Raw genomic sequence first — 19774 nt, 5'->3', positions numbered from 1 at the left:
ACTTAAGTTGTTCTGCTTTACAGTACAGAATGTGCTGGCATGTCCATCAGTGAAGCCAGGAAAATGCTGTTTACATCAAAAGGTAGACTTCCAGAAAATGTGCCTCCTACTGCAGCTGCAAAAGCACTTTCTAAGGGCTGCTTATCAGGGTGGACATATGTGGGGGGCAGTCTCATATTACAAACCCGGTCTTACCTCCAACTTCAGAGTGGGGTTGGAAAAAAGCTGATGTATATGGACACCTTTGTGGACATCTCTTCCAGCAATATGGGAGAGTTGCAAAGAGTTGGTCCGCTGCAACTGTAAATCAGGATGCCAATAACACTGCAGTTGCAAAAATGCTAGCATCCCATGTACACTGCTGTGTAAGAACTGTAAGGCAAAGTGCTTGAAATCTACTAATAGTAGAAGAAGAACCATTTGAAGACACTGATGTTGTATTGTAATATTTAAGTGCCTAAACATCAAAGACGATTTCATTTAATTATTTCTTAAATATAGTTTAATTTATAAATTAAATTAAAGGACCGAGGGGACAGGAGCAGGCCGAGGAAACATCGGGGCCTGCTCCTGTTGGACTCTTCCCCCACCCCCACAGGGCAAACTGCCATCTTGACCCTGTGGGTGAGAAGAAGGACCGAGGGTACAGGAGCAGGCCGAGGAAACATCGGGGCCTGCTCCTGTTGGACTCTTCCCCCACCCCCACAGGGCAAACTGCCATCTTGACCCTGTGGGGAAGAAGAAAGACCGAGGGGCAGGAGCAGGCCGAGGAAACATCGGGGCCTGCTCCTGTTGGACTCTTCCCCCACCCCCACAGGGCAAACTGCCATCTTGGCCCTGTGGGTGAGAAGAAGGACCGAGGGTACAGGAGCAGGCCGAGGAAACATCGGGGCCTGCTCCTGTTGGACTCTTCCCCCACCCCCACAGGGCAAACTGCCATCTTGGCCCTGTGGGGAAGAGGAAAGACCGAGGGGCAGGAGCAGGCCGAGGAAACATCGGGGCCTGCTCCAGTTGGACTCCCCTCCTTCGGGAGCAGGACAATCCCATCAGCCCTTTTCCCAGTCCACTTAATTTCTCTCTCTCTTTACCTCTTCCCTCCTGAACTCCTTTTCCTTGTGTGTCATGTCTTTATTAGACTGTAAGCCTGAGGGCAGGGACTGTCTTTTTTGCTAAGTGTAAGCTGCTCCGAGAGCCTTTTTTGGCTGAGGAGCAGGGTATAAATATGATAAATAAATAAAATAAAATAAATTATGTATACTTCAATATATACCAATGTTACACATTAAATTTAGAAATGAGGAATACTGTAATAACAGTTCATAGTTCATATTTTTGGTTGTTTTCTCCCTATATAAATAAAAAAATACATTTTAAACATTGGATGGGGCTGTTAAATGTTTGATTAGTGAAGAAATTTTACAATAAAAAAGTATTTTTTTCATTTTTCTAATTTTTTAAAGCAAATTTCTTAAAATATCTACTTTAAAATAGTACCATTGAATTTTTTTACCAAATAAAAAAAACATTATAAAAGACACCTCAACTGCTTATCTATGCCATTTTTAAGATAGAGTCTGCCATTTTGAAAGATGGCCACCATATTGATTTCTAATTGATTTTTCGGGTGGTCCCTATCTTAAATGACTTACATAGGCCTAAAGTAAACGTGAGCAAAGTAGCACCTTCTTACCACAAATTGCCGGATACTTACACGAACAGACCCAACTACTGGGTCAGGCAGGTCAGGGTGGTCCTCCAGTAAAACATCCCCATGAGATTAACAGATGTTGTACAGAATGCAGCAGCACACTATGACGTCTGGGATGATGTCAGACTCAAGGTTCAGCAGACTAAAAAGAGAACGCCAACACGCTTTCAGGCCCCCAGAGGCACGCTCAACAGGCAGGCGAGTATGGCAGTGGTACTTCTGCTCGGGTCCACGGGTACTGGTATGGCGCCATCAGCCACAACTGAAAGGCAAATGCCTGGTCGGCAAGTACCAGAGGGCCCACCGCATGGTTGCACACGAGGTTGGCCCGGAGGAGAAGGGCCTGTCTGCCAGTGGGGAGTTCCAGAAGATAGCCATGTCATGGCTCCGTCCCAACACCCCTGCAAACACATCCAGGAACCTCCCACTCGCATCCACCAGACCTTGCAGAGCTATGCTGTAGTAGTGTTTGCGGTTGTAGTGTTCATCGCTCCTGCAGGGGGAGCCAGGGGGAGCATGTGCGTTGGAGTCAAGGGCTCCCACTGTGCGCGGAAAGCCCAGGTCACGGACCCCACGCATGTTCTTCTCGTCACCCACCCGGATGATGTCATCGAGGTACAACTCAATCAGAACCTGCACAGTCTCCCAGAAGCTTTCACAGGCAGCAGTTTCCACAAAGGTCTACTTGAATATGCCGTCCAGCTTCTTGTGGGACGGCGACAGCTCGGGAGAGGACGCAGCCCACTTCACCTCCGACAAAGTCCTTCATCTCCTCTCTGAACTCAGGTGGTATGGGATTGCTGTCTGTAACGGGGTTGAAGATGTGCCACTCCAAGCCCGGGACGACGCCAGGTCTCCCTTTAAGTTAACATGGCCATTGAGGTGGATGATGGGATGTGTGGACTGCTTTGCAGGGCAGGCAAGGAGGCTCTGAGAGCCAGCATCCAACTCATCCCGCATGTCTGCCGGGAAAGCTGCCCACACAGCCTCCTTGACAGCTCCTCCTCCAGCCACAGCCTTGGCTCGAGATGCCGGTTGCTGCTGCTGCAGAAGCTGTGGCTGTGAGGGACCATGTCCTGTGAGGGACCATGTCATACATGTCCTGTGCATCTGGCACTAGAGCCTGAGAAAAGCTGTAGGGCTGCTGGTGCTTGAGGAGACAGTGGCAGAGGAGGTGCTGCTGGAGGAGGGCACAGTCCTGAAAGTGGCTGATAGCCACTTCTCCAGCAGAGAGGGGCTGGTAGATCCACTGGCTCTACCCATGGCCCTGGGCATGGGTTGCAAGGGCTGTAGTGGGGCAGTATCCAGGGGCGTATTGGTGAGAGGAGGGTGGGTGAGTGGTTTCTGCACTCGCTGTGGGTCAGCTCTGGTGGAGGTGGCACCACGACTGATGCCTTGGCTCAGGTGGGCTTGGTCTCTCCGGTGGGGTGCGATGGATGGGGCAATCTCACTGTTTGTGGTGTATCCTGGCACAACATCATGGTGTCCAGCAGGCATTCCAGCTCATCATTACAGGCCATGGTTCTTGGCTTGACCCCTGTTCTGTTGTTGTGTGTGATGACCTCCTTTAATTTAAAGCTGGTGGCACTTTTGGAAGAAAAAGTGAGAGGACTTGAGCGGCGAGTATCCACCCTCCAAAGAATAAGAGAAGACAAGGAGTTCTTAGACCGAACGGTGGAACTGCAACAGCAACAAGAAGCACACGAGATTGAAGAGCAATAGCCAGCTGAAGCAGAAGTGGAGTATGCTGAGGGGAGGAAAGCCAACGAAGAGGAAACTCTCTGGAAAAGAGTGACAGTTAGGAGCAGAAGAACTAGAAGGCATACTGCACCGGTGGAACCATTAGAGTTAAGCAACCGCTGTCAGCTTCTGGAGGATGAGTCTGAAGGACAGTTTGCAGAGGAAGAAGTACAGGAGACACCGTGCAACAATGAAGAAGAGGCAGAAGGTAGGTCAACCAAGAAGAAGAGAAGAGTAGTCATTGTGGGAGACTCCCTGCTGCGTGGGATTGAAACCCAAGTATGTCGTGAAGACCCATGGACTCGCCAGGTGTGCTGTCTCCCTGGAGCACAGATTAGAGATGTGACTGAAGGGTTACCGAAACTCATAAAGTCCACGGACACATACCCCTTTCTTCTCATCCATGTGGGAACAAATGTTGCCAAGCAGAGCTATGAAGAAATCATTTCAGACTATGAACCTCTGGGAAGGAAACTGAAGAACTTTGGGGCCCAGGTAGTTTTCTCATCCATCCTCCCGGTTCTTGGAAGAGGATTAGAAAGAGAAAGAAAAATACTTCGGATGAACGACTGGCTACGAAGGTGGTGCCGACGTGAGAATTTTGGATTCTGGGACCACGGGCTACGCTACTTGGAACATGGACTGCTGGCAAGGGATGGGTTGCACCTCACAAGGGCTGGAAAGAATGTGTTTGGCCACAGCATGAAGAACTTGATCAGGAGGGCTTTAAACTGAAGCTTACGGGGGCGGGAGACGTAAACCTCGAGGCAAGAATGGATGTAGGCCAAGGCACCACAGTACAGAGAACAGCTCCAATAGTGCCCCAAAATAGTGTCCGCAACAATGTAGGAACAAAGCCAGACTATAAAACACATGGTCTTCGATGTCTATATACTAATTCCCAGAGCATGGGAAACAAACAGAACGAACTTGAACTCTAATTACATGAAGGCAAATACGACTTGATAGGTATAACTGAAACTTGGTGGGATGACTCCCATGACTGGAATATAGCAATTGAAGGATATAACTTGTTCAAAAAGAACAGAAGAAATAGAAAGGGAGGTGGAGTTGCACTATATGTTAAAAATACCTATCCCTGCACAGAAATACAGGTGGATCAGACTGGGAGCCCCATTGAGAGCATCTGGATTAAAATAAATGGGGCAAGGAATAAAAAGAACATGATAATCGGAGTCTACTACGGACCACCCAATCAAGGAGAAGACGAGAATGAAACTTTATAGAAATAAATTGCCAGTGTTTCAAGGAAGTGTGATGTAGTAGTGATGGGGGACTTCAATTACCCTGATATCTGTTGGGAGACCAATACTGCCAAAAGCAGCCCTTCCAAGAAATTCCTGACATGTGTGGGTGATAACTTTCTCCTACAGAAAGTGGAGGAAGAAACTAGAGGATTGGCAATCCTTGATTTGATATTGACCAATAGGGATGACTTAGTGGATAAAGTGGCAGTTATGGGAACTCTGGGGGAAAGTGACCACATCATACTTGAATTCTTGATTATGAAGGAGACAAAAGTTGAGTGTAGCCATACACGTACTCTGGATTTTAGCAAAGCTGATTTTAATAAACTCAGAACTATGATAAGTAAGGTCCCATGGCAAATGACCTTAATGAGAAAAGGAGTGAAGGATGGGTGGGAGTATTTAAAAAAGGAAATTTTAAAGGCACAGTTACAAACACTTCCAACAAGGAGAAAAGATAGAAGACAATAGAGGAAACCAATGTGGCTCCACAAAAAGCTTAGAGATGACCTGAAAACAAAAAGGGATACATATAGGAAGTGGAAGGAAGGCCAGGCTACAAAAGAAGAGTACAGACAAGTGGCGCAGAAGTGCCGAAATGGCGTCAGGAAGGCTAAAGCTGAGAATGAGCTGAGATTAGCGAGGGATGCTAAAAGCAATAAAAAGGCTTTCTTCAGATATGTGAGTAGTAAAAGACAGAGGAAAGAAATGGTGGTTCAACTGCTTAATGAGGATGGCAAATTGACAACAGATGACAAATAAAAGGCTGAAGTGCTCAATTCCTACTTTGCCTCAGTCTTCTCCCAAAAGCGGGTCTATGACCCCCCTGGAAAAAGTGAAGCAGAAGTTGAGGGTGCAGGATTACAGTTTGAGATTGATAAACAAATGGTCAAAGAACACCTAATTTCCTTGAATGAGTTCAAATCTCCAGTGCCCGATGAACTGCATCCTAGAGTAATGAAGGAGCTAGCGGAAGAACTCTCAGAACCTTTGTCTATTATCTTTGCAAAATCATGGAAGACGGGTGAGGTGCCGGACGACTGGAGGAGGGCTAACGTCCCTATCTTCAAAAAGGGCAAAAAGGAAGAACCTGGGAACTACAGACCAGTCAGTCTGACATCCATGCCTGGGAAAATTCTGGACCAGATTATAAAGAAGTCAATCTGTAAACACCTTGAAATCAATGCGGTGATCACTAGAAGCCAACATGGATTTGTCAAGAACAAGTCCTGTCAGACTAATTTGATCTCATTTTTTGATCGGGTAACCTCCCTTGCGGACCGTGGGAACGCTGTGGACGTCATATAGCTTGACTTCAGCAAAGGTTTTGACAAAGTACCACATGGCATTCTGATTAACAAACAAGCTAAAAGTGGGCTAGATGGAACAACTATTAGGTGGATTCACAGTTGGCTACAGAATCGGACTCAAAGAGTACTTATCAATGGAACCTTCTCAAACTGGGGAGAGGCAACGAGTGGGGTACCGCAGGGCTCAGTCCTGGGCCCAGGGCTCTTCAACATTTTTATTAATGATTTGGACGAGGAGGTGCAGGGAATGCTGATCAAATTTGCAGATGACACAAAATTGGGTGGGATAGCTAATACCCTGGAAGACAGAAACAAACTTCAAAGTGATCTTGATAGGCTGGAGTGCTGGGCTGAAAACAACAGGATGAAATTTAATAGGGATAAAGGCCAAGTTCTACATTTAGGAAATAGAAACCAAATGCACAATTACAAGATGGGGGATACTTAGCTCAGCAATACTACAAACGAGAAGGATCTTGGAATTGTTGTAGATCGCAAGCTGAATATGAGCCAACAGTGCGATATGGCTGCAAGAAAGGCCAATGCTATTTTGGGCTGCATTAATAGAAGTATTGCTTCCAAATCACGTGAGGTACTGGTTCCTCTCTATTCGGCCCTGGTTAGGCCTCATCTAGAGCACTGCGTCCAGTTCTGGGCTCCACAATTCAAGAAGGACGCAGACAAGCTGGAGCGTGTTCAGAGGAGGGCAACCAGGATGATCAGGGGTCTGGAAACAAAGCCCTATGAAGAGAGACTGAAAGAACTGGGCCTGTTTAGCCTGGAGAAGAGAAGATTGAGGGGAGACATGAGAGCACTCTTCAAATACTTGAAAGGTTATCACACAGAGGAGGGCCAGGATCTCTTCTCGATCCTCCCAGAGTGCAGGACACGGAATAACGGGCTCAAGTTAAAGGAAGCCAGATTCCAGCTGGACATCAGGAAAAACTTCCTGACTGTTAGAGCGGTGCGACAATGGAATCAGTTACCTAGGGAGGTTGTGGGCTCTCCCACACTAGAGGCCTTCAAGAGGCAGCTGGACAAGCATCTGTCAGGGATGCTTTAGGGTGGATTCCTGCATTGAGCAGGGGGTTGGACTCGATGGCCTTGTAGGCCCCTTCCAACTCTGCTATTCTATGATTCTATGATTCTATGAATTTTCTCTTGAACCCGTGGAGCTTATCCTTGCACTGCATGGGGCTGCACACATATCTGTATTCCTTCATCTGGTCGAAGAGCCATGGATAGAGCTAGTCATGCCTGGCAGTGTTCATGATTCTGCGGCCCTCGGGGCTTCCTCACAGTTCTAAGAAGGCTGCTATCTCTGCCTGGTACCAGTGCTCAGCACTACGCCTTCCCAAACCCTCCAGGATGGTGTGCGACCTGGTTCTCTTGGTCTGGCTGTCGGTGATCTCTTGGCTGCTGGTATCCATGATGGCGACAGTGGCAGCCTTGGGTGTTTGTGAGGAGCTGGACGGGTCCCCTAAGTGCAGGGCTCCTGTGGGCCAGTGGAGGAGTAGAGATTTGGGAGCTGGAGATAGTTGTGGGAACTTGGCCTAAACACTTTGGCCAGGAGGAGTTAAGGCAACAGCAAAGATGCATAGCCATGAGAGTGTTATGCATTCTGAATGTTCCACGCAACAACCACAAGTGGCAGTCCAGAGGCTTCTGTAGGCTCTGCGGTGCCCGCGTGCAGCCTTTGGCTGGGCTTTACATGAGGCTTGGGGAAGCGTGGGCTGGCGGCGGAGCGGGTGGAGATGAGGAGGGGCGGCGGGCCGGGCCGGGCAAGCTTGCAGGATGGTGCCAGGGCGAGTGGGTGAGTGGGCATGCAGCAATGAAGGGGCAGCGGGGGTCCGGGGGTGCTGGGTAGCTGAGGACTACTGGGAGGTGTGGCTGGGAGAAGGATGCGAGGACAAGGGCAGTTGCCTTAGAAGAGGGAAGGGGGAGTGAGACAACAACTTGGGGCGGTTGTATTAGCTTTCACATGAGTACACCAGTGTTGCTGTGAGGCGTTTGTGAGGTGGATGTTTCTGTTTTGGGGTGGTTGGGCTTGCTGGTGTCCTTGCAGGCAAAGCCATAGAGAGATGCTCCTTTCAGGATGTGGCTCTTTGCTTGAGCGCGCTAAGGGCGGAGACGGGGAGGTGAGCGTCATGAGTTGCTAGGCAAACTTTGGAAGGGAGTTTCGGCATCTGTAGCAGAGCGGCTGTGGCGGTTTCAGCTGCTCTTGCCAGAGGACTCTATGGGCTTCCAAAATAGCACACTCAATGCATGAAATGAGGCAACAGAGCTCGCAACACAACACGTTAATCAAGGGGTGTTTGGATAATCAACTGAGCAGAGCAGCCAGTTGTTTTTCTCTGTTGCTTAACGTGGTGGACTTGCGTACTCTCAGTTGTGTGCGCATTGTGTGTTGCCCGCCACACGACATGATAAACTTCCGAAACTGGGCAGGGGGAGTGTGTCCCTATTAGTAATGGTGCACCTTTTGGCAGCTTTTCATGACGTCAACCATGGTATCCTTCTGGGGCATCTGTCTGAGATGGGATTGGGAGGTGTTGCTATACGGTGGCTCCAGTCTTTCTTGTCAGGTTTCTTGGTCCCTCCAGCAATCACACATTCTAGCAAACTGACATGGGACACAAGGGAAGGGTCAGTCCATACACAGGTTCCAAATCCAGGCAAGGAATGGGGATCATTCATGGCAAGATCCCTCAGGCAATCAAAGGGGCAAATTCTTGAAAGGCCTAAACAAAAGCACACCCATAGAGAGTTAGTCCAACTTTGAAACTTTCATTGGAAACTCCAAGCTATATGGTCAACGTCTACCGAGACCAAAGAAAGCGTAAACTCCCAGACGTAAGGAGTCCCGTGCAACCGCTTTTGCATTGGCATCGCCATGCCACATGAGTCCAGGCCGAAGGATTGACTTGACAGATGGGCGGGGAGATTGGAGCGAGTCCAGCCTGCTCTGAGAACCCTGACTGAGATAAGCTCACAGATTCTGACATTCCATAGGCTGAATAGGCCCAAGCCCTCTCAGATGACATCTAATTAAATCTTAGCTATTAACTACAAGGCCCCCACAGCAGTGCTGAAACAAGGCCCTGAAACTCCTTGGAGGGGCAATCTCAAAAGCTGGTACTGAGAGATTTGTGTTCGATGCTGTGGCCGTGGACCTGCGGTGTCCCTCAGGTTTCCAGCTTATTCATCATGCTTTTTAACATATTTACGAAACTGCTGGGAGAGATTGGGGTTTGATGCCACTTGTATGACACGCACCTCTATCTCTCCTTTCCATCTAAATACAAGGAAGCTTAAAAATCTGTGCCAGTCATTAATGGACTGGATAAGGGCAAACACATTGAAGTTTAATCCAAAAAAGACAGAGGTGCTCCTGACAGTCAAAAGGCAGATCAAGAAATAGGGGTTCAACCGGTGCTGGATGGGGTTACACGCCCTTTGAAGACTCCGGCCCTTTCTACACCATACAGGTGTAGAGGGAGGGAGTGATCCCAGACTTACCTCCTTCTGGGATTGTCCCACATGTCCAAATGGCCAGCGTGATGTCCGGGATGAGAGGAGGGTCATTGCATGAATTTAGGTGGCCGGTTTTTTTTAAAGTTACAGGAGCTGGAGTGTGCTCACGCTCTAGCAAAAGGTACATGCAACCCACCCCCCATTCCTCCCAGCCCGGCTCCTTCCCTCACCTGGTGCCCGCTACTCGTGGTGAGGAGGGAAGAAGCTGAGATGGGCGGCCACACACCTGCCACTCAGGATGATCCCAAGACCACAGGAGGAATCGGGTTTTCCCAGGAATTATTTATCCCTGGGAAAACACATGCTCCTCCCCCCTGCCCCTGGGAGTCCCTGTGCATCATTTTAGATGCACAGGGACTTGGTTGTGACCAGCCTGGATTTTCAGGCTGGTGTAGAAACGTCCTCAGACTTAGAGTAGGAATGTACTTGGCTCTGAACATGGATGCCCAGGTCTCAGCGGTAGCCAGGAATGTGTTTTTGCACAGCTGAGTGTGCCAACTGCACCCACTCCTAGAGATGTCTGATTTGGCCATGATCACACATGCCTTAATTACAACCTGTTTGAACTACTGTAATGTGCTCTACATGGGGCTGTCTTTGTAAACGGTTCAGAAACTTCAGCTGGTCTAGAGTGCTCTGACCTGACTGTTGGCTGTTGACACGTGAATCCCTTGTTACAGCACCTAAACAAAAAAGTGAACAGGAAGGCAGGAGCCATCGCACCTTAACCATGCACATTTAGGGTGGGCCGGGGTGGGGGGGTAGGCTGCCCACCAGAATGCTAGCAAGATCCAGAATGAGGCTCTGTGCATCTGTGCAGATGCATAATTCACAGAGACCATGAAGAAGTGCTGTCACAAACAGTGGGCATCTGTAGTTAAAATATAATTTTCCACCTAAGTCTTTAAGGTTGTAGTAACACTTGGCATGCTTGTTTTCTGCCATTGTGATAGGGTGCTTTGGTCAGTGCAAGTTCAGATGACATGCTCCATTTGTGGAATCTAAGACAGAAACAGCCAGCGATTCTTCATTCTATGAAATTTAACCGAGAACGGTAAGGCATTCATATTTAGTCAGGCTATATGCTGGAATACGTTCAACTATGTTTATGCAAATAATCTTAAGCAGTTCTTGAACAGAAACTAAAGCAATGAGTGAGTGGTACTCCTTCTCCTGATACCACATTGGTTTCTTCTGTTGTCTTCTATCTTTTTTCCTTGTTGGAATTGTTTGTAATTGAGTCTTTAAAACCAGCTTTCTTAAAATCCAGAGTACTCAGCTTTTGCTTCCTTTAAGATCAAGAACTCAAATATGATATGGTCACTTTCACCCAGAGTTCCTATAACTGCCACTTTATCCACTAAGTCATCCCTAGTCAAAGACAACTGATCCTCTAATTAGGGCGACCATATGACAAGAAAAACCTGGATTTGTTAGGATTTTTGGTAACAAATGGGGGGGAATTATGAAATTTGAAGAAAAATCCAGATTTTTCCCATACTCCCCAATCAAAGGGCGGTTCTACTTTTAAGGGAATTAACAAAAATGATTATAGCTCTGTCATTTTTAAAAATAAATACATGAAACTTGACACCATGATAGCTCTTTTAAGGGCTTTAGTAATGCCAAATTTGAAACAGAACCGTTCATCCATTGATTTTTAGGAATTTCTTAAAATTTGAGATTTTAAAATTACTATTTTTAAAACTGTCATTTTTAAAGATAAATACATGAAACTTGGCACCATGATAGCTCTAAGGTAGGGCTTTAGTCATTCCAAATTTGAATCACAGCAGTTCGTCTGATGATTATTAGGATTTTTTTTAAATTTGAGGTTTTAAAATTCTTTTTTTTTTTAAATGTCACTTTTAAAGATAAAGAGATGAAACTTGGTACCATGATAGCTCTAAAGATGGGCTTAAGCCATGCCAAATTTGAAGCAGATCCATCCATCCATTGATTATTAGGATTTTTTTAAAATTTGAGGTTGTAAAATTATTATTTTTAAACTGTCATTTTTAAAGATAAATACATGAAATTTGGCACCATGACAACTCTTAGGTAGGGCTTTAGTCATTCCAAATTTGAAGCAGAGACATTCATCTATTGATTTTTAGGATTTATTTAAAATTTGAGGTTTTAAAATTCATTTTTTAAAAAACTGCTAGAGCCAAATCCTTCAAACTCAGGTTGTCAAACCTCCTCATTGGAGTCTTGCACCTTGAGAAGTTTCAGCCCTTGGCATCAAGGGGATCTCCAATTTTTAACGAAGAAGTGCTGGGCAAGCAGGGCACCTTTCCTGTTGCAATTTGGTGGGCAGTCGGGCAGCTGAAGCTCAGGAGAGGCAAGGCATCTGCAAATCAAAATGTGGGAAAGGAGAGGTCAGTCAAAGCAGCCCACAGGGTAAAACAGAACAGGCCAGAGGCCTTTTTCTTAGAGTTCCACATCATGGGCAGTGAAGGGTCACCCTTAGAGAAAAACTCTAACAACCAATAGTGAGATGCCAGTCGAGAGAGAGGCTCTCATCTTTCTGGATGTCCTGTTGCTGCGGATGTTCATTCACTTATTCATTTATTTATTGCATTTTTATGCTGCCCAATAGCCGAAGCTCTCTGGCGGTTTACAAAAATTAAAACTACAACAATATTTAACAATATCACAATAATATTCAAAAATATACTAAATACAAGTGTACAGCAAAACAAACGAGATAAGGGGGGGGGGAAAGCTTGGTTAGAACAGCATTTCACCCCCTGAAGCAGCACCTCCCCCAACCTTCAGCTCCAGCCTTGCTTTTGAAGTCTCCAGGTGTGTGTGGGGGAGCAGGTGGAATAGATGATTCACCCCCTGAAGCAGCACCTGGTTGTAACCTGGTATGTCATTGCTTTGCTTTTCTACCCCTTCCCTTCCACTTCACTTTGTTCACTTGTGAGCAAGGCTCTGTCTGCACTGCTGTCATGCAGTGCAGAAAGTTTGAAGTGCATGTCAGAGAAAAATAGATAGATTTGTGGCTTTGACTTTCTGGCATATCTTTTAGAGACAGAGTTAGACTGAAGATACAACTCAGAGATGGCTGCAGCTGAGCCCTGAGAGGCTGGCATGCCACACAGAGCCTTTCAAGAGCGTCTCAGAGTCCAGTGTTGGTGCAGGCAGAGGCGACTGGTGGCAGAGTTTTTTTAAAAACGAGTCACCGGATATGACCAAGTTATACGGTGGGACCCTACCCCTGGTCACAGGGTACAAGTGCACAACCTGGCTGATGGTTGGGAGACTTTGGCAGAGTGGGGGGATAGTTTGAGGCTGGAGTTGTCGGCTAAGGCAGAGAGAGGCTGAAGACAACCCAGATACACGTGTAGCTTGGCCCTGAGAGGCTGGCTTACCACCCAGAGTGTTTTAAGAGCACTTCAGAGTTGAGCAGTTGTGCAGCAGGAGTGGAGGTGGCTGGTGGTGGAGGTTTTTAAAGTAAGAGTCACTGAACATGACCAAGCAATAAGTTGCAATAAGTAATACCCCCAGCCACAAGTGTGCAGCCTGGCTGGACCATCAGACTTTGGCAGAGAGATAGAGAGGGGGCGAGATTGTTTGAGGCTGGAGGCTTTAGTTTGGCTGCAATGACTTAGAGAGACAGACAACAGAGACTGCACAGACAACCTAGAGACATCTGTTGTAACTTAGTCCCACAGTGCTGGCATGCAACGCAGGGAATTAGAAAGAAGAGAGGAGGGGGCACAGATGCTCCGAGGTGCCTCAGGTGGGCGTGGTGGCAGCAGCTGTAAACCCGCAACTGCGCTCCTTCCAGTTAATTCTATGTCCTCCCAGGCGGTATCTAGGGGGCATAGGATTGCTCTCTAAGTAAATTAACCCTAATGTAGATACACTCAAATTAAACTGTGTTTAGAAAGCGTTGAAATATAGTTGTCCCTATCTGTAAAGTACTCACTATAATACAGGAAACAGGAAGCCACCAAAGTACTTTTAATTTAAATGGACGTGAGGCCTTTGATGTTGTGGAGTGGCCATTTCTTTTTAAACTTTTGACTGTCCTTTTACAAATGTTGAATCACACTTTCATGCCAACAATAAGGCAATAATAATAATAATAATAATAATAATAATAATAATAATAATAATAATAATAATATAAAAATATAACTCAAAGGCAATAAATGTTAAAGGAAGTGCCAAACAAGGCTGCCAGCTGTCACCACTTTTAATTGCTAACTATATTGAATCAGCCAGGGGCAGCCTGGCTCATTCAAAAGGTTCGCAAAACAGGTGCCCAGTGCCATCCTTCCTGCTGCTTCTGGCTATGACATTATCAGCTGCACTCTTCTGGGGATTTTCCATTCTGGAGCTCTGCTCAGGAATGGATCCCCCCCCCCCTGCCCTTACAGACTTGACATAACGGCAGATGCTGCCTTCAGCATAGTTGTTCTGTCTTTCATTTTGGTGTGACCTCCATCCATCCTTCTCTGGTAGAGAAGCTGGGTAGTCACCTCTGTGTGTGAGTCACAGAAATCATGAACAAGGACAGGTTGCTTATCTGTGAATGTGGTTCTTCAATGTGGTTTGTCATCTGGGTACCAACACAACCCGCCCTCCTCCCCACATCTATGCTTCACTTCTCTTGCATCAACTCACTGCTGTGGTTGACTGGGAACTGAGTGGAAATGGTGGGACCAAAGAACTACAGTCACAGATAAGCAACCTGTCCTTACCCTGCCTCCTAATCTCCATGTGTCTTATCATGCATATGTACCAAACCATCATCAGTCTGCGAGGGACAAGTGCATCGGGGGCCAAGGCACATCGGTGTCAAAGGTAGGCATGTTGGGCATCTGCTCTGGATCCACACCCCAACGAGAAAGGCCCCCTAGACTTTCTCCTTCTCTTCACCACTACAGCCTCCCTTTCAGACCAATACAGTGATGGTGATCAGAAAGAAGAGCAATAGATGCCACTATCTACTTGTTCACTGGCTCTCTGCCTGTCGAGCAAGCAAGTGGTAGGTGCTAAGAATGGTGGTGAGGAGGTAAGCTCGCAGGGGAAGGGCGCCCTGCCCAAGGCCCTCAAAAACCTGGAGCTGGCATCATTGAGGGGTGCATACATAGCAGTACTGGCTATTTGGGGCTGTGGCCTTGGTCCACTGCTGCCATGGGGCCCCTGATGTGCTTGTTTGGAGCCAGTTCAGCCCTCAGGCTGAAATAGGTTCCCCACCTCCATCCTATACCAATAATAGCCAATGAATGAATAAATGAATAAGGAATTAGAGACTGCATTTTGCAGAAAACAATGCTAGAACACTTCATATTTGACACAGAAAAAGTGAGGGAAGCTATGTTGTGCAATAGAAAATATGAAAATTTAAGGCAGCACCCAAAGGTAACCGGTTGCAATTCTGTTGCACGTGTCTCCCACCACTTCTGCAACAGCAAGTTAGCGCTCCTTGTTTTGTGACTTGCCCCAGAAGCACTAAATTGCTGCTTGCACAATGGAATCAGCGGGGCTGGGCACACCGAGAACAAAAGTGGTGCTGAGCCCCATGCGTGGACGGCCAGCATTGGATATCTGCCCATAAAATCCAACTGTTTATTAAAACTGCTCCATCCTTAGACAAACACACAGGCTTCTTGGTAGGTGGAAACATAAGTAGTGCAAAACTAGGCCATTTCGCTATTGACAAAGCTGGAGTCAATTTCAGATGGCGTACTAGTTTTAAAAAAAGTAAATGAAGGCCAAATTGGGTAGTTTTACCTAATGGTTGGAGGGGATATACCCTCAGATACATTTTTGGGGCCCCCAAAACTGCTACTTTAGCTTTTAGTGTGGTGCTTCAACAGTGAGATCACTGGAGGAAGATAAACCTATACCTGAAACTGGAACTATGAGGTGATGAGCTTTATCACACCAGGGTTATACTGTGTAATCACTGCAAATTGCGTGCAAAGGACTCAGAAGTTTTCCACCTTATAATCTGCTTTGACTGTGAAGTACTCCCATGCATCCTGCTTTAATTGTGCTATAAAGCCAAAAGAAGTGCAATATTTAGCTACCAGATTTCGAGCATGTTTTCCGAGCGGCCACTGGGGTGCAGGAGCAGGATTTGATATGAATTAAACAAATGCTTACATCTGTGTAAGCTTTAAAGATAAAGACATCAAAATTGGCACAGTAATAGATATTAAGGAGAGCCTTAAGCATACCAAATTTGAATCGGATTGGGTCATCCGTTGATTTTTTATGATTTTTTTTACATTTCCCCCCTTAAACCTACTTCCTGGTATGCAAAGGATCACTCCTGCCCCGTAACAGCAACAACAACGCCGACAGCTTAGCGCTGTAGGGATAATTCGAAGGAACAGGTACGTGGGATGAAGCTCGATAGCTCAGCTATATTTTTTATTGTATTTTTCCCTTATACAGGATTACTTTCTGTCACTTGCCTTTCCAAAGCAAATGGCTCTATGTTGGAACAGAGAGAGGAAATACGCACATTGTAAATATTGAGTCCTTCATACTTTCTGGATACGTTATCATGTGGAACAAGGCAATAGAACTGTGAGTTTTCAGTTGTTCATCAATTGTTGATATCTTTTTGCCTTTTCTTTTTATGAATGTAGGCTTTCTCCATTTTATATGATGCATTGAAGTATATTTTTCAAAATTCTCAACCTGATCCAGATGTAGCTGCACTTTAAAACAGTATATTTACTTGTGACTAGTTGTGCCAAAATGTGGGTGGAAATCTACAGGAGAATATGTGTCCCATTGAAAGCAATACACCAGAGTTCACTTAGATACAATCCTTTGTGGCATTGCTGCTGTTGAATTAATGCTGGAGGTGGGGGCAGAAGGATTCAGTTCTCTCCACTGTCTTCTCTGGATGGTGCTTTTCATTCAGCCTCTTTGTGGTCTCCCCAGTCTCTTTCCTCTCTCAAATCCTTGCGCCTGTGGTTTCTGATCTAAGAAGAGATGCACATGCAAAAGCCTACTTAGGTATTTGGGGCCCTTTAGCTGGGTCAGGGTATTTATCTCAGGGTATTTATGTCCTTTCATAGGAGAGCAGTCCTATGAAAGTGGGAGAGTGTCACAGGGACCATAGGATTCTTTGCAGCCCCGTCCCCCCACTCCTAGCCCATAGACACTGCTACGACTTCAGAAGGAGGACTCTGGAAACCAATCTCTCCTCCTGCCCCCTTGTAGCCACTGCAGAAAGAACCATACTGGCTGGTTCTCAAGATCACAAGTACGGCGCAGGAGAGAACGAAAAGCGGGGGGGGGGCATTCCAGTGGGCAGGGAGTTAAGGGGAGAGGAGAGGTTGGGTGCAAGAAACCCTATGGCCCTTCCAGCCCTGGCCGAGCCCCTGCCTCCTCTAGAGGATAAAAATATAAAATGGAGGATGAAGAGGCAAAACTCGCCTCTTCCCTCCTCCTGCTCTGTTAGCAACATCCCAGCAGAACATTGGTTACTCAGGGCATGTCTACACCAGGCCTATATCCCGGGAGTCATCCTTGGATCATCCCTGTGCATCCCAATGATGCACAGGGGTTCCCGGGCACAACCCGGGATGACCAGGGACTTTCCCTGGGATATCGGGAACCACAGAAAAACCGATTTTTCCATGGTCATGGGACCAACCCAAGGAGCCACTGCTCCCAGGTTGTCCCTTCCTCCCCATGAGTAGCGGGGCTCTTAAAATAAGCATGGAGCTGTGCATGGTCAGTCCATGCCCATCGGAGGTGTGGGGTGTGGGGCAGGTTCGTATTTATTTATTTATTACATTTCTATACCGCCCAATAGCCAGAGCTATAAGTTTTTTGAAACTTACTTTTTCAGTGTAGCACAATTGCGCTCCTTCTCCCTCGTTTACAAAAAAAATGGCGGCTGCGACATCCCTCCTTACCTCTGGGATGTCGTGTGGCCATCAAAATGCTGGGGGAGGATTGCGGAAGCAGGTAAGTCCACGATCCTCCTCGCTCCCTCCCTCTACACCCTATGGTCTGTTGGTTGATAACCCTACCCACGGCCTGGTTGTCACGCCAGAAACAAGACTTTCTTGTTTTTGAATTCCTCCTGCCAGATATACACTGCCACCGCAATGGGGAATACTTCCAAGAACATCAGATCCCTGATGATGCTCAGGTTTGCCCAGTGTTCGGGCCACTTCTCTGCACACCATCGACCCTGGTAATAAACCCCAAAGCCCAGGCTGCAAGTCTGCCCCCTTGGCTAAATGCTCCTGCCAAAGTGAAACCCTGTTGAAACTGTCCAGAAATGAAAGCCACACCTTCATCCCCTGTGTATTATCTGAAAGTTTATTGTATATTTATATATTCCTAATGTAAAAAGACAGAGCAATGCTACTTGATTAAATGCAATGGTTTTGGTTCTCCATTCTGGGATCAGTCAGTTTACTCTAACTTACTTCTTTTTCTTTAACCAGTTAGTGATCTCAAGAAGTCACACCCTCTTATCCCATTATTCCTAATTCAATGAGAGACTTTTGAGGAGGAATGTTGCTAAAAGGATTTTAGAAGGCCAAGTTCATAACATCTAGCATATTACTCATAACTACCTGTATACTTGTTGACTACAGATGCAACTTAATGAATGAAATTATAATTGATAATCGTTTTGGTCAATGAATTCACCAAGCCTGGGCCCCTGTTTACCTGGAGATCCCCCTTTGTCAGAACCAGGAGGCAGGAGCAGAGTGCAACCAACGTTATGCTTGTGTCCCCCCCTCCATTCATTCCTCCATTCTCTGGGCAATGCAGAGCCATGCTGCAGTGCCATGAGGAGCCAATCAGCAGCGCTGGTTTCCCTCGGGGGTGAGGGAACACCGGTGAGGGCAAATTTCCTTTCTGATCCACTGAGTGCATTTAAAGGGAGCTGCCATGTGGCTCCGCTCAGTGGCCCAGACTTCCCAAGCCCACCTTGGACTGCAGTTAGCCTCTGGGAAATTACTTTGCCTGGGGTGGCAGGATTTGTCCACAGGATTTTTGCCTTCATCATAGCAATATAGCTAGTAGTTACTATGTACGACAGCATCATGGAGGCATTGCAATCATTCTGCTTCCTTTCTGGTTCTGCCACCTAATATGTGCTGTTGGCACAATTAGATTGGCATGTGAATACAAAACAGACTTCAGCAGGAAAAGGTCATAAATGTATTTTAGGTGTATTTTCCAGGAAGGAAAATAAAACTTTGGGTATACTAAGGAAAAGAGAAAAGAGGCATAAGCATATAGTTTTCATTTTGGAGCCATGATAAATCATTTACAGATGAAAATGCGGGATGTTTTTTTTTTAATAATGCCATAATCCATCCAAATATCACAACAACAAAAATCCTTCACTGTCATAAACACTACTGGTGGGGGAGAGAACACAGGGTAGGAAATGTATTTTAAACACAAATTGCACTCACACACTATTTATACCACTGTTAAAGATACACATAGGCGTGCGCAGCACATTTCATTAGGGGGTTCAGCCAGGGATTTTTTTTTTAAGGTAAACATTGATTAAATATACAGTAATAAAGGACTTTTTTTTCATTCATCAAACAAACAAAATAAACGAAAACTGAAGTAAACTGTATTTTTTTTAATTAACAAGTAATCTGTACTTTAAAAATACACATTTTAAAATGGAGACTCTGAATACTATTTTTTTGCTGTAGTGATAACCAGGCATATATAAAGATACAGTCAATTTTCACCATCTTTAAATTTAATCAGATAATGACCTAATCCAAACTTACTAAAACAGATTCACATTTAAAACAGATTCTATCACATTAATGAGTGTCATCTTAAGTTCCAGCACCATACAGAGAATACACCATACATCAAATGCCCTAATAATGATTTTAAAAGATTGCCCTGTGTGCTGCTGAGCAAAGAATTTGGAATGAGGTCCAGGAGAGAGACTTCTGGGGTGAATATAGTGAGGACGAGGGGTGGCTGCGAGCCTAGCGTAAGAGAGGGCTGGCTGGCAAGATTTGGAAAAGTGTAGGAGATCTGGAACTAGGGGCATCTCTGGAAGGCCGCGAAGGGGCTATTGGCAGAAGACAGGAGATGAAGGAGAAAAGAGAGGATGGGAAACCGTCACAAGGGCACATCAGTCTTCTTTACTGATCAATTGTAAGCCGCTCTGGAAGACTTTTAGGCTGAGGTGCGGGATAAAAATACTCTAAATAAAAATACTC

At 46.1% G+C, this 19774-nt stretch overlaps 1 protein-coding gene across 1 annotated transcript in view; it reads left to right on the top strand.

The window, feature by feature from the left end:
• The window catches only part of STXBP5L (syntaxin binding protein 5L), a 198735-nt gene that overhangs the window by 19454 nt on the left and 159507 nt on the right, over window positions 1-19774 (top strand). The window contains exons 4-5 of the mRNA XM_063128419.1: window positions 10514-10614; window positions 15984-16118. Coding sequence (XP_062984489.1) covers window positions 10514-10614; window positions 15984-16118 — 236 coding nt within the window. The remainder of the gene's footprint in view (window positions 1-10513; window positions 10615-15983; window positions 16119-19774) is intronic.

The sequence above is a fragment of the Elgaria multicarinata genome, chromosome 6, assembly GCF_023053635.1.
Source record: "Elgaria multicarinata webbii isolate HBS135686 ecotype San Diego chromosome 6, rElgMul1.1.pri, whole genome shotgun sequence".
NCBI lineage: Eukaryota > Metazoa > Chordata > Lepidosauria > Squamata > Anguidae > Elgaria > Elgaria multicarinata.
The sequence above is the reverse complement of the archived record's forward strand: the minus strand, read 5'-3'. Positions and strand labels throughout refer to the sequence as shown.